The sequence below is a fragment of the Scyliorhinus torazame genome, chromosome 9 (genome assembly GCF_047496885.1).
Source record: "Scyliorhinus torazame isolate Kashiwa2021f chromosome 9, sScyTor2.1, whole genome shotgun sequence".
In the NCBI taxonomy this organism is placed as follows: domain Eukaryota; kingdom Metazoa; phylum Chordata; class Chondrichthyes; order Carcharhiniformes; family Scyliorhinidae; genus Scyliorhinus; species Scyliorhinus torazame.
Window position 1 is genome coordinate 206,304,975 of NC_092715.1, and position 14,944 is coordinate 206,319,918.

Genomic DNA, 14,944 nt, shown 5'->3' on the forward strand with positions numbered 1-14,944 from the left:
CCCACGCCGGCCGGCCTTCGGGGCCCACGCCGGCCGGCCTTCGGGGCCCACGCCGGCCGGCCTTCGGGGCCCACGCCGGCCGACCTTCGGGGCCCACGCCGGCCGACCTTCGGGGCCCACGCCGGCTGACCTTCGGGGCCCTCGCCGGCCGACGTACCTTCCTTCAGGCAGGAAGATTACATAGAATTGTTTTTAAAAATCTTCTGCGTCTCCGATTGCGCAGATTTGAGGCTACACCTGCAGCTGCTGACTTTTAACCTTTTTTATTCCCAATTCTGGCCTCTTGTGCATTATTTCCTTTGCTCCACAATTGGCGGCTGTACTGTCAGCTGCTATTGCCCTAAACTCTGGAAAGTCTTCCTTAAACCACTCTGCCTCTTTAACACTCTCTCTCTCTCTCTCTCTCTCTCACTTCCTTTAAGCCTCTCCATCCGTTGCGGCGCTCCCAATTGTGCAAATTCGCGTGCAGGAGCCGGCTTTTGACAATGTGGACTGCGAGCGGCCTTCAAAAAGGCCGCGACCATATTAAAAAAATGAGGCTGCACTGCGCATGTGTGCCCCCTCATCGGTGCGCGTGCGCAAACATCTGGGCACGCGCACCGATGAACAGGTACGCATGCGCAGTGTGGCCGCATTTTTTCGATACGGTTGCGACCTTGTTGAAGGCCGTTCGCAGCCGGCATTGGTAAAAGGCGGCTGTTGCGTGCAAATTTGCGCAATCAGGAGCGCCGCGACGGACAGCTCTGCGACCCTTCTGACATCCGCCCACAACCAACCTGCGGGTCGCGACCCAACATTGAAAATGCCTGGATTAGACTATGATGCGGAGATGCCGATATTGGACTGGGTAGGCACAGTAAGAATTCTTACAACCCCAGGTTTGTTTCGAATCACTAGCTTTCGGAGCGCATTCACCCGAGGAAGGAGCAGTGCTCCGAAAGCTAGTGATTCGAAACAAACCTGTTGGACTTTAACCTGGTGTTGTAAGACTTCTTACTGAGATTAGACTAGGTGGACTATTGGGAGCATACAGGATGGTGGGATTAGACTAGGTTGGTCGTATGGGTAAAATCACACCACGGAACATTATTGGCCGAATGTAACATTCTATCATTCTAAAGATATGATGATTTGACATAGTTTCATATTGCAAATAAACTGCTTTCTTTACTTAATCCTACAATATAACATAACCTTAACTAGTACATGGGCTAATGTCCAGCTATACAATGGTACAGGGTGACATAACATGACAGACACTAATGCCCTTATTTGGACCAATCTAATATGAGTACAATTATTGATATGAACTGTGCAAGCTGAGGGATATAACAAAATACCATCACTAATCTGACAGCAGAATAAATTACACATGGAATTATTCTGTATCCAGAGAAGGGTCGAGGTCACTTAAACTCACTAAATTGAATGTTTTTTTTTATTGCTGCGTTTGATTTTATGGAGTTTCCCAATATTTTGTAATCTAACATTAAAATGTCTAGCTAACGATTTCTCTGGAATAGTGCAGAATGAGACTTGTTCACAGAATAGTGACCATTACACAACCGAAGAGCAGAAATTAGTAGACTGCCAGAGTGGGCTTTTGCTACATGGGCGCTCCAGTTGCAGAAGTGGTAGCTATGGTACTATAGCCCTGCCCGCAAACTACTTTAACCTGGCAAGGTTCCATAGCAGCAGTGGGGCCTGCAACTTTTATCCTGTAGTATTTTAGACAATGACTCTTCCAGGGTTTTTTTTCTCAATTATGCTTGGCAAAGTACAGCAATGGTTTGTTGTTGTCTTCTGCAGTATGGCTGACCAGGAACTCTCTTGCTCTTACCGTGTACCATTCGTTGTATTGAAAGGATTTGCAAGCTGATAATCCTTTTGATAATGTTATGAAAGCCTCTTCCATGGCTGTCAAGTCCTAATGTGGTACTTGAACCCAGAGCTTCTGATCCACTGCATCACATGGCCTTTGTTTTGCTTTGGACTATCCATGAAATAATGAAACTACAGTGGCTATTAGGCCTATGTTTAGTTTAAACTGTATTTGATGCTGATGTTCATTGTCACGTTTATCTTTAATTAGATCAATATTCGTAAACGTGCTCAAGAAAATGAAGATTACTTGAGCCATGTGCTGCTCGAGGTTGAAAGACTCTGGCCATCCTTTATTGGCGGTCGAAGAATCGCAAAGCAGGTATTGACTTTCTAGGTATTGTTTAATGGTAACAAAATGTACTCATAGTGATACCTCCTCATAGGATCTTTAGGCCCATATGGGGGCTGGGGGCACACAGCCCATTGTGTTGTGTCAGATTTTTGAAAGAATTATCCAGTTAAATCGCAGAATCATCCATCTAGGCAGGTCCTCGATTTTTAAAATCTCATTCTTGTGTTCAAATTCCTCACAGCCTCGACTCCCTCTAACTCTAATTTCCAGCCCTGCAACACTGAGAACAGTGCTGTCCCTTAATTCTGATCCGTGTGCATTACCCCACCATTGGTAACTGTCCCTTCTGCTACCTGGGCCCTAAACTCTGAAATTTGCTCCCGAAATCCCTCTGCCTTTCCACATCCCCTCTTAAGATGCTAAACCTACCTCTTTGATCAAGCATTTGGACACTTATCCTAATGCCTCCTTTATTGAATCGGTGTCTGATTACACTTCTTGGGAACTTTTACTGTCATAGAATTCGTACAGTGCAGAAGAAGGCCATTCAGCCCATTGAGTCTGCACCTGCCCTTGCTCCAATAGAGCACCCTACCAAGGCTCTATCCCTGTAACCCCACCTAACCTTTTGGGCAATATTAGCATGGCCAATCCACCTAATCTGCATGTCTTTGGACTGTGGGAGGAAACCAGAGCACTCGGAGGAAACCCTAGCAGACACGGGGGGAACGTGCAAACTCCACACAGACAGTCACCCAAGGCTGGAATTGAACCCATGTCCCTGCAGTTGTAAAGCATTTGATATTTATGGGATTATGCTATGCTGGTAATTAAACATCATAAGATTCAAGTGTAGATCGGAGAGTTAGCAGCACTTTAGTTCCCAATTCTGCAACTGGAGCAGGCATGCAACAAGGGTCCATGTAAATTGCCCAACCCATATTCACAGCCACCTATTGCAGGAGCTTAAACCTGATTGAAGGGTTTCATTACATGAAGCTCCAGGGAAGATTGTCATGGATTTGGGAGGTGGCAGCACGTTCAGGGATGGCCTTTCTACTGGCATAATGTTAAACACAAGTAAGGAAATCTCTGATCATGTTGTTAGATTACTGTCTATCCCCAGAATTAATCATTTACCCTTTTCAGATTTCCAGCTGTCTGTTCCTTGACCCTCCACTCACCACACATTTCTCAGCTACTAATCTGCTCAACCACACCTTGACTTCTATATGTGCCCTCATCCGCATTAAAACCATTATCTTTCTCACCCTGACAGTTCAGCTTGGTACAGCCCTCCTTTCTGCTGCATTGGGTCCACAATAAATAGATTTGAATGGATACGGCTGACTGCTACATCGGCTGTTTGCCACTAGATCCAGCTGTTCCATGTAAAGCAATAGTGTGTTTAGCTCTCATCTGCCAAAACTATTCCAGGATCTTCCTGGAATGCAAGGTTGACTCAAGCCTTTTTTCTACTATAAACCATCTTAAACCTGTTTTTAAATAAAATTTCAATATATTTTGAAAACCCATTTTTTTTTTCCAAATAAGGGGCAATTTAGCGTGGCCAATCCACCTAACCAGCACATCTTTGGGTTGTGGGGGTGAAACACACACTGATACAGGGAGAATGTGCACCTCCACACGGACAGTGACCCAGGGCCGGGATTCAAACCCAGGTCCTCGGCGCCCTTTTCCCAGTGCTAACCACTGCGTGACGTGCCACCTCCCATCTTAAACCCTTCTCTCATCTTCTCCACTTTCACCTTTGACATAATGTGTAAGGAACTCCTGAGTTCCATACCCAATTAGTTGCTTTTGCTCTTTCCCCCTTCAACTCAAATAAACTCATGGAAGGTTATCCCCTGCCCTAGCTCAGAACTTGCAATTTTTTCTAGTTTCTCTCCTATCGCCCCTCCTGCCCTTTGAGCTAATCGTGTCCCTGTGACTTACCTCCTGCTCGCTCAACCCTGTTCCCACTAAACTGTAGGTCACCTAGCTTCCTAGCACCCAGTTTCCCATCTTATGTTAACTGTTCCCTCCTCCGGTACTGTCTGTCCTTCCTTCTGATATGCTGTCGTCCTCACAAAACCAACCCTAATCCCCTCCATCTATGAAAATCTTTGAACTTGCTGCTGCATCCCAAATCCATGTCGATCTTTCCTGGAACTTCATGTTTGAAGCCCTCCAATCGGGTTTCTGCCCTTGTCATATTGCCAAAATAGCTCTTGTGAAAATTAAATGTGACTGTAGCAAAAATAAACTATTCTTTCCGGTCTTTCTCGACCTGTCTGCAGTCTTTACCATGGTTGGTGCACACAATGTCCCCTCGGTGCCTCTCCACCCTTATCAGATGGCGGGACTGAATTTGCCTGAATTTCTTTCTTGTAGCTCCAGATTTCCTGCAATGGCTTTACTTCCTGCTGCTGCACCTTTACTTATGGTGTCTCCAGAGGATCTATCCTTGACCAGCTCCTATTTCTCATCTACATGCTGCCCCTTGGCAATATCATCCAAAAATAGTCAGTTTTCATATGTACACTGATATCCAACTGTACCTCACCACCACCTCTCTTGACCACTTCACTGCCTCTAAGTTGTCAGAATGTTTGTCTGGCATCCAGTACTGGATATCAGACGTTTCCTCCAACAAAATATTGGAAAGCCTTCAGTCTGTCACAAACTCCGTTCCTTTGCCACTATTCCTTTGTCCAAGGCTGAATCAGGCTGTATGTAATCTTGATGGCACATTTTTACCCGAGATGACCTTTCAGCCACATCTGCCCCTATTTCTATCCCGGTATCTTTGCCTCTGCCTCAGCCCTTTTGCAGCTAAAATCCTTAATCATACATTTGACTTGACGATTGCAAAACACTCCTGGTCAGCGTCTCATGATCTTCCCTCTGGTTTGGACGATCTCAATTTACAATTCATGTCCTAACTCAATTCAATTCACCCATCACTCCTGTGCTCTCTGACCTTCCATTCGTGCTAAGCAGCACCTTGATTTTACAAATTTAATCTGTTTCCAAATCCTTCCATGGGCTTGCCCCTTACAATGTCTGTAATTCCACCAGTCCTGCAACTTATAATAATATAATCTTTATTGTCACAAGTAGGCTTACATTAACACTGCAATGAAGTTACTGTGAAAAGACCCTAGTCGCCTCATTCTGACGCCTGTTCAGGTACACAGAGGGAGAATTCAGAATGTCCAAGTTACCTAAAAGCACATCTTTTAGGACTTGAGACGAAACAGGAGCATCCGGAGGAAACCCACACAGACAGTGATCCAAGCCAGGAATCGAACCTGGGACCCTGGTGCTGTGAAGCAACGGTGCTAACCACTGTGCTACCGTGCTGCCCGTACTTTCACATATTCGTGCATCTCAAAGTCTGGCCGCTTGAGCATCCCCAATTTTAATCACTCTGCCATTGTCAACCGCATCTTTAGTGTTGGGTGGCCCTAAATTCGCAAATTCTCTCCCTCAAGTTCTCCACCTTTCTAACCCTCTACTCCTGCTTTAAGACGCTCCATAACACCTACCTCTGTTCAAGCTTTTGTCTGTGTTTCTTGTGCGATTCAGTTTCAAATTCTATTTGATGACAATCCTGTGATATTGCTTGGGATAAATTACCATGATAAAGTTTCTATATAAATACAAGTTGTTGGTATTAAATGGCTATAGCTTTTACCTGTTTAACAAGAGTGATGGCACTTCAAAGGTAATTCATGGGAATGTCCTGAGAAATGTAATATACATCTACATGCAAAATCTTTGCCTTAAACAAAGTTCAAAAATAGCCTTTTTAACTTGAGAATGTTTTTAAATCTTTGCTTTTATGTGCTCTTTCTGACAGGACACCACGCTATGTGGTTACATGGTCCCAAAGGGTTATTTAGCACTGTTCGTCGCTTTTGCTGTCCACAGGGATCCTGAAATCTTTGACAATCCTGATGAATTCCAACCAGAAAGATGGTCTGGCAGGTTCGTACTTTTATTTTTTTTAAATATATTTGTTTTTTGTAAGTTAAATTTTTGTTGAACAGCACTTTGATGTTGAAAATATTACTGTTAATTTGTTTTGGTGATCCGGATTCAGAAATACATAAGTGCAAATGCTCACTCAGAGGGACAGTAATATTGGGAGAGGCAGCTCAGGAACTGCAATGTGTTGCACAAGATGCAAACTACTACCGATGTTATTTAAAGGAGACAAATGTAAAGAGCTACACAGAAGGATAAAGAGATGACATTCATATTCCATTAGTGAAAGAGTAACAGGGGACCTATGAAAATGGTTGTATTTTGTTGGAGGCTAATCAACCCCTGGAGAGTAGTCTTCATTTCCCCCCATGTTCTCCAATAATGCAGCAGTCAGGGCGTGACATGCAGCAAAACCTGAACAGCGTTCAGACTTGGGATGATGAGTGCAGTAGAGGCTTTGCAGGGCATGTCCATCTTGGGGATGGGCATCCTGTTCCACTTGGGAACTCCTGGACTTCTCTTGTGACTTAGACAACTAAACGTGCAAGAAATGTGACAGCTGGAACAGCTCAAGTTTCCGTTTTAGAGCTTGAATGGCAGTTGGCATTTGCAGAGTGGCAGTTGGCATCATTGCAGTGTAACAGTGAGGCTGAGTTTTGTGAAGAGCACATTTCTGGATGTGGTCACCCTGGTAGCTTGAGGTTATGCAGGCAGAGAAAGAATAGGTGACCATCAGACAGTCGTCAGACCAGGCAGGTTTTGCAGGAGTCTGCTGACTGATCTCTGCACTCCAGCTGATATTCTGCAGTGAATACCGGCGAGAATTGTTCCCCTGGGAAGTGCAATTTGAGCCAGTCCTCAACCTGGCTCAGTTGGGTGGGGGGTGGGTGGGGTGGATGGAGAAAGATTATAAATTAATTGTGATAGAGGACCTATAGTTAGGGGAACAGACAGATGTTTCAGCGGCCACAGATGTGAATCCAGGGAAATATGTTGCCTCCCTAGTGTTGGGGTCAAGGATGTCATTGAGTGAGCACTCTGTTTGGGAGAGTAAACAACCAGCAATTCTCTATATCGGTACCAACGACTAGGTGGAAAGGCAGATGAGGTTTTACAGGCAGATTTTGGGGAGCTTGAGAGATACCAGGATGTCAATAATCTCTGGATTACTTCAGGTGCCACATGCTGGTAAGTATAGAAATAGGAGGATCGAGCAAATTAATCTGTGGATATAGAGATGATGCAGGAGAAAAGACTTTAAAGATTTCGTGCAATATTAGGATACGTTCTGGGACCTTTTGAGTCAGACAGGTTTCATTTGAACAGAGCAGGTTGGTTTGCCAGTGCTGTTGGAGAGGGTTTAAACTAACTTGGCAAGGGTTGGGAACATTAGAGAGGTGCACAAAGTATTGGGAGATTCAGATATCATTGGAGTAAGAATATTAAGAAATTAAGTGGGGTCAATGTAAGATCTAAATTTGACTTGCTGTGCATGTATGTTATCACTGCGGCAAATGAAGTTGGTAAGCTTTATTTGCATGCAGCTATGTGAGAATATGTTGCCATGGTGATAATGGAGGCCTGGATCATAAAGGGAGAGCAATGGATACAAAATATTCCTGAATACAACGTGTTCAGGAAAGATGGGGAAGGAAAGAAAGTAGGAGCGATGACAGTATTGATTAAGAATAACATTACAATGTTGGAGAATGAAGATGTCTTGGAGAGGGGTCAGTTATACTAGCTGTATTCCAAAGGGCAACAGTTTGTGGGAAAGATGTAGAGAAACAAATTTACAAAAAAATTAGAGGTGCAAGATGAAGTGTACATGGATTTCCAAAAGATTTGATAAAGTGCCACATAATAGGATTGCCAGCAAATTTAAAGCCCATGGAATAAAAGGGACAGTTAAGGTGTAGATACAAAATGCTTGAGTGGCAGACAATGGAGCGTATCAGTGAACAGTTGATCTTTGGACCAGAGGAAGGTATATACTGGTGTTCCCCAGGGATCTATTAGGACAACTATTCTTAATGACCTAGACTTGGACGTGCAAGGCGCAATTTAAAATAATTGTGAATTACACACAACTTGGGAGGCATTGTGAACTCTGAGGTCGAGATGGACTTCAAGTGGAAATTAACAGGCTGCTGGATTGAGTGGACACTTGATAGATTACATTTAATGCATTCTGGTAAGATCGTGGAAAAGCTATGCAGAATAAAGGGGGGGGGTGCAGAGTAGAGGGACGTGATGGTGTATGTGCACAAAGTCAATAGCCCCCAAAACTCACTACCTCTACCACCCAGTATGAAAAGGGCAGCAGCCACATGTGAATGCCACCAGGTCCCCAAGTTTCCTCCAAGTCACACTCCATCCTGAGATAAAAATACATCATTGTTCCTTCATCGCTGGATCAAAATCCTGGAATTCTCTAGCTGTTAGTAATCTGGGAGTACTTTCACAACAGGGGGACTCCAGTGATTTTTCAAGGTGGTGGCCTAACACCATCATCTCGAGGGCAATTAAGGATGGTCCACAAATGCTAGCCTTTACTAATAATTTTGTGAATGAATAGAAAAATTGAGCTGATTTGATGCTGAACATATCCGGATAAATACAGAGCAGCAATCAACAGAACCAATTGTATGTTGAAGTGCATTGCCAGAACAGTAGACTGCAAGTCAGGAAGTAATGATCAACCTCTACAGGTTTCTAGTGAGACCAGAAGATTGAGTATTATGTCCAAATGCAGAGCAGGTGCAGAGAAGAGTCATGAGGTTGATCCCAGTATTGGGGGTGAATTGAGGGAAAACTGGAGAGACTTGGGCTTTTCAACCATCTGAGAAGCAGTAACCTTGAGGGTTGCCAGATTTTTAAGGATAAAAAGAAACACAATTTTATATTGTTAAATTAAGATGTCTCAGAGTTAAATTAGGCAATGGGTTAAACTGCAGGACAGATATCATAACATTCTTCTTTATAACAGTAAATAATTGCAGCTAGAGTAGTCAAGGCAAAACCCTGAAATCGTTTTTGAAACAATTAAAAACGACAATGGAGAGTTCATTCAGATCATTCTGGATGAATGATCGTCAGGATGATCTTGTGAATATGATCTTGTGAATACATAGTTAGAAATAAATAATTAACTTTACTAAATCCAAATAGTTCACTATTTTAGCAGAAAGTGTTCAAGGAGTGCTAGAGCTTTGGCATTTCCTTACATAATATGGTTACTGATTAAATAAGACATTTAAAAGAGTTTACTATGTTGTCTGTGCAGTAACTGAACAGTACAAAATAATTGAAACCTAAAGTAAATTATTTCATGGGTGTTTCAAATGAGTTTGGCTCATGTTTGTATTATCATGTGGAAGGAAATAAATTGGGATCTCTATCTCGAACAATGTCACATGATGCCACAAGACCCGAGGCAAATATTACACAAGGTACCATGAAGTCTTCAGAATAGTTGGCCAAGACTGCTGCTTCCTATCACGAGTTGACTAGCATGCAATCCATGAATAGCTTTATTTATCACATGAACTTAGAGCCACTAAAATGAGAGCAGCAACAGCCTCATTTGTGCTGTTTATTTGAATAATCTGGGAGCGCTATCTTCTTAATTAGTATGTTTTCAGTTTCTTCCTTCAATTTTGACAGCTGGGAGGTTGCAAAAAACAAAAAAGTACCGTTGCAGTTATTTTTAATTGAAGGGCCAAGCCCAAAGTGTACGGCACTACCTCCCCAAGGCTCCAAGCAATAAAGAAAGGAGGAATTTGCCTTGACACGGTACATTTTGTCAACTTTGGATATTTGAAAGTATCTTAGTCATTGAAATACTCTTTTCTGAAATACAGAAGGTGGACTTCTGGTGGTGTTATGTAGGGAGATGACGTGCACGAGGCGGCTCCCGCTCGGATACTTTTCTTTTAGTCCTTTTCGCCTAGTTTCAGGGGATTTTTTATTTAAAACCCCACTTGTCTAAAGGAATAAGGTACCTGCATAGGTACTGTAGCCACCTGAGTTGGCCACTTCCCGACTTAAAATGGCGATCCACAAAGGCTGCAGGGGAATTCAGCCAACACAGGCAAACACTAGCAGGTGCAAAGTTTACTGTGTATTAGACTCTGCAGAAACCCACACAGCATCGATACAAGCAGTCATCTGAATATTAATGAGCGATCCCCGGGAACAATCTAAACATTTAGGGTAAACAAGGCCAAGCCAGACTCCTCGGCACCAGCAGGAGCCAACACAAAAGAGGTTAACGGACACTTAAAGACCGCCCAGTGATCAGGGAACAGCTCCAGTATTGGAGAAATCGAACCAAGTGATTGGAACGAAGTCCAATCACTTGGAACCAGGTACAGGGTCCGCCCCGAAAGGCGGGAAGCCCCTGGGGACTATAAAGTAGAGCCCCCAAGTTCAAATCGTCCTCCTTGACCAGATCACGTACAGCTTGCAACACTCTTCTGGACCGGGTCCTCCGAACAAGCTCAAGTCAACCCATGAATGTGACCGGTCTCGCTGCTGCACCATCCAAGTAAGTTCCGAATCAACGCACGCTACGAGATGGGCGCTCCTAGCTACCAGTCCATACCAGCTTGCGAATCCTACAGTCTCAGAACCCGAATGAAAGGCCATTTGTTCCCCTGACCTGGTGGGCCAGTCCAAAGCTAAGTATAGGCCTGTTAGTTGTAGAGGTAGTTTATTAAGTAGAATTTATGCATGAGTAGCGATTGACTGTGTAATAAACGTGTTTTGATTTGAGCCTTACTAATCGGTGTGTTGAGTTATTGATGAGTACTTGAACTTGAACCTCGTGGCGGTATAAAAGATACCTGGCGACTCTAGAGCAAAGGTAATAAAACAGAGCAATTGAACCAACCAAAAATTAGCAACATTTACTGGCGACTCCGCCGGGACAACAGCCAACGAGCAACATTTACTGGCGAACTCTGACGGGACCCGACTTAGAAGTGGCCAAACCACTCCGGGAGAACCCAAAAATTTGATTTAGAAATCCAATTGGGAACCGAAATAACCACAAGTGTTCAAGCAGTTCTGATCAATTCTCATTATTCGGAAGTGTGTTAATGCATGCGTAACTAACAGGGCTATAAGGTAAAACTGATAGATTTTTGTTGTGACAAACTGTCGAGAGTTTTGTATTCAGGAAAGTAGCGAAAGCCGTACCCGTGTTTTACAGCACCGCCTTAGAACCCCTTGTTCCAAATTTTAAACTAGCATTTCAATAGGAAAAGATGGCAATGCAGGCAATGCAACGCCTCATGAACCCCGAAGAATTTGTGGTCGCAGCGACCAGCAGCAGTAGTAGAGTAGGTCAGTGTCCCATTTGGGAACTTGAGATTAGGAAGTACCTCAAAGGGAAGGGATGGCCCCTTTGGAATGACTTTTGTTCGAATGAAAGAACAGGTCCCGGGAGTATAGGACATACTTGTTGGGAGAACCTGAGTGAAATCTGCAAAAAGAGGTTGGGAAAAGCTTGCAAGCTGATGGCAATCGTGTCCTGTCTGGCACAGTTGCGAGGCGCAGAGGAGGTCGTTAGGACGCTCTGGGATGAGATAGAAGACATACATCGAATGAGCAAGGTCTATGTTAGTGAGATAGAGAAAGAGAACGTAGAGTTAAGGAGGAAGTTAGCAGCAAAAGACGGAGAGGTGGATGATGCCAAGGGGGCACACCAGTCTTGTCTGGCGCACCGAAGCAGCTTCCAATCCCAGTACAAAAACGCCTATCAGGACACTCAATGTGCAGTCCTGGTACGAGAGGAAACACAGAAGCAGGTAGAGGCATTGCAGAGGCAGTGTAGTGACCTGAAGGCAGCGTTAAGAGCACTCCATGCTGCCACCACGGACCAAAGGCAAAGCTCATTAGACCACGCAAAGTGCCGGAAGCAGATTGCAGAACTGCAATCTCTGCTTTCAGTTCAAAAAGGATTCCAGGAAACCTTTGGATCAAAGTTAGATGAGGAAGACGGCCCTGATTGGGAAGAATTGAGTGAGACAGCGCAGAGATATGTTCAGGGAACATGTGCGCAGGGAAAGCCCCAGAAGAGAAAAACGCCCAACCCCCCACGGAGCAGATAGTTAAGGCTCCAATGAATCCAGTCACCACCCACCGCACAGCCACATCGGACGACACGGAATTTCTGTACACCCTTAACAGTGACCCAATTACAGGACGCGTGCGATAAAATCAAACCGTTCCTCCCCATCTCAGACCCCCACCACTTCTTTGCAAGAGTAAAGCAGCAGGCTACCATGTACGGCCTGGATGAGCGAGAGCAAGTAAAGCTCACAGTTTTGAGTTTAGTCCCTTCGGTCGTAGCAGCCTTTCCCGACCCACAGAATATAGGAGGAGGCACCCTTGCAGAAATGCATGCGACAATCCTAAACGCGATCGGGTATAACGGGTGACCCCTTAGAAGGCCTCAATAAGTGCAGACAAAAGAAAGCCAAGCACCCCACAGCGTTTGCTGGACGCATGTGGATTAATTTCGCAGCAGTTTCTGGAGACTTAGACTGCGCCCATTTGTCCCCAGACAACATGGCCAAATGGACCCGCACCCTTATCTCCCATGCCACAGAAACAGGACAAAAAGCTTGTGCCTACTATGATCCCTCAGAGGAGGCTCATAGTGAGAAATGGGTTGTAAAAAGGTTGTCCCGCACCTGGGGGCAATCTGTTCAAAACAAACCCACAAATAAAAATCCTGAAGAACAGCAGCCAGAAGCAGACGTACACGTAGTTAAGGCACACCAGCACCCCACATGGGTAAATGAAGGTAGGAACAACCGCCCACAGAAACCACAGTAGTGTTACAACTGTGGACAATTAGGACACTTTGCACGAGAGTGCAATGCCCCTCAAAAACAACAGAGAGCCCAACAGACAGGCACTCTGAATAAGAACAGGACAAAGCCAATACATAGCGTTAGCACCCGTTCAGATCAGACGGACACGAACGGCACAGACTGAATGTGTTCGGGCTCCCCCACTTGGGTCTGCGACACCCTTTGGGATAGGTCCGGCCGACCAGTCGTTGCAGCAAAGATACGGGGACGGCCCATCGAGTTTCTCTGGGACACAGGAGGGTCCCGCACCACAGTAAATTCCTCCACCATGTTTCAAAAGGACATGTGGCCCACTACAGCCATGATCACCCTCAGCAGTTTTACAGGCCACTCACAGCAGGGACACATCACAGCCCCTGTACCCATTCAAATCGGCAACATCACCACCAAGCACCCCTAGTTTTAGTCGATCTACCCCACACAGCAGAACACATCTTAGGCATAGATTTTATGAATTCCCACCATCTATCCTTTGATCCAGTCAATCAATGTGTCTGGAAAATGGCAAAATCTGCGAGAGCCCCCGCAACGCTCACAGTAGGTGAATACGTAAACAAAATTAGCGCAGTCGGCGAATTTTGGTTTGACTCGACTACGATTAGCACGGACAAGCAGGTTAGGGCAGTTCTGCAGCAAAACAGGACAGCATTCGTGACCCACAAACACGACTGTGGACGGATGACTGGTTCAGTTCACATTACAGGACCTGACCCTAGACCCCAAAAACAATATGGATTTCCCCAAGAGGCAGAGGGAGAAATCTCCAAAGTAATCAACAGCTTATTAGAGCAGGGCGTACTTAGACCAGTAGCCTCCACTAATGTCCCAATTTGGCCAGTGAGAAAGCCCGATGGATCATGGCGACTGACCATCGATTACCAGGAACTCAACAAAATCACCCCCGCAGCAGCCCAATGGTAGCCACAAGTCCCGAGACCATGTTCAAACAGGGACTCTATTCCCGTTACTTTACGGTTTTGGATATCAGTAATGGATTCTGGTCCATTGGCAAAGGCGTGCCAGTACAAATTTGCCTTCACTTTTAAAGGACAGCAGTACACGTGGACATGCCTTCCACAAGGATTCCACAATTCCCCCTCCATTTTCCACCGACAACTGGCAAATGGTTTAGCCAAATTTTCTCGCCCTGAATGTCTGGTCCAGTCCGTAGACGACCTACTACTGCAGACAGACACCAAGGAAGAGCACATCGAGCTTCTGTCCGAACTCCTAGAACTCCTACAAGAAATTGGATGCAAAGTAGGCCCAACTATTGGAAAACAAAGTGATATATTTGGGTACAATTATCACGCACGGCAAACACGAGATCGAGCATACAAGGATTGACTCGATCACCAAATTGCCCCTTCCCCAGAACGTTTCAGCCCTCCGGTTGTTTTTTGGACTGCTTGGCTAATGCTGAAACCACATTGACGGTTTCGCCAGCATGGCAGCACCCCTCTCAGACCTCCTAAAGAAAGGAGCCCCCTGGGTATGGCTTCCGCAGCATACGGATGCTGTGGACTCTTTGAAAAGAGCACTCATTGCAGCCCCCGCACTATAGGCTTCAGACCTGCTTTCCCCCTATGCGATAGAGGTAGCAAGCACAGACCGCACCCTTTCGGCCGTGCTCCTCCAGGGACGGCACGAACAGTTAAAACCCGTGGCTTATGCCTCCAGAGTTTTAGACGCTGTGGAGCAGGGATTTTCAGCCTGTGAAAGGCACCTGCTCGCAGTTTTTTGGGAAGTACAGTATTTTTCATACATAACCGGACCAAACCACATCACAATCCTGACTGAACACACCCCCACCCAACTTTTACTGGACTGACGACTTAAGGACGGTACAGTCAGTCAAATAAAAGCAGCTAGATACTTCTTTTGCAGGGAC

The 14,944-nt window shown here is 45.1% G+C and overlaps 1 protein-coding gene across 5 annotated transcripts in view; it reads left to right on the plus strand.

Annotated features, from left to right (window-relative positions):
- The window catches only part of LOC140429704 (uncharacterized), a 248,618-nt gene that overhangs the window by 84,440 nt on the left and 149,234 nt on the right, over positions 1–14,944 (plus strand). For all 5 annotated transcript variants that reach the window (XM_072517027.1, XM_072517029.1, XM_072517026.1 and 2 more), the window contains exons 9-10: positions 2,093–2,203; positions 6,042–6,169. In XM_072517027.1, coding sequence (XP_072373128.1) covers positions 2,093–2,203; positions 6,042–6,169 — 239 coding nt within the window. The remainder of the gene's footprint in view (positions 1–2,092; positions 2,204–6,041; positions 6,170–14,944) is intronic.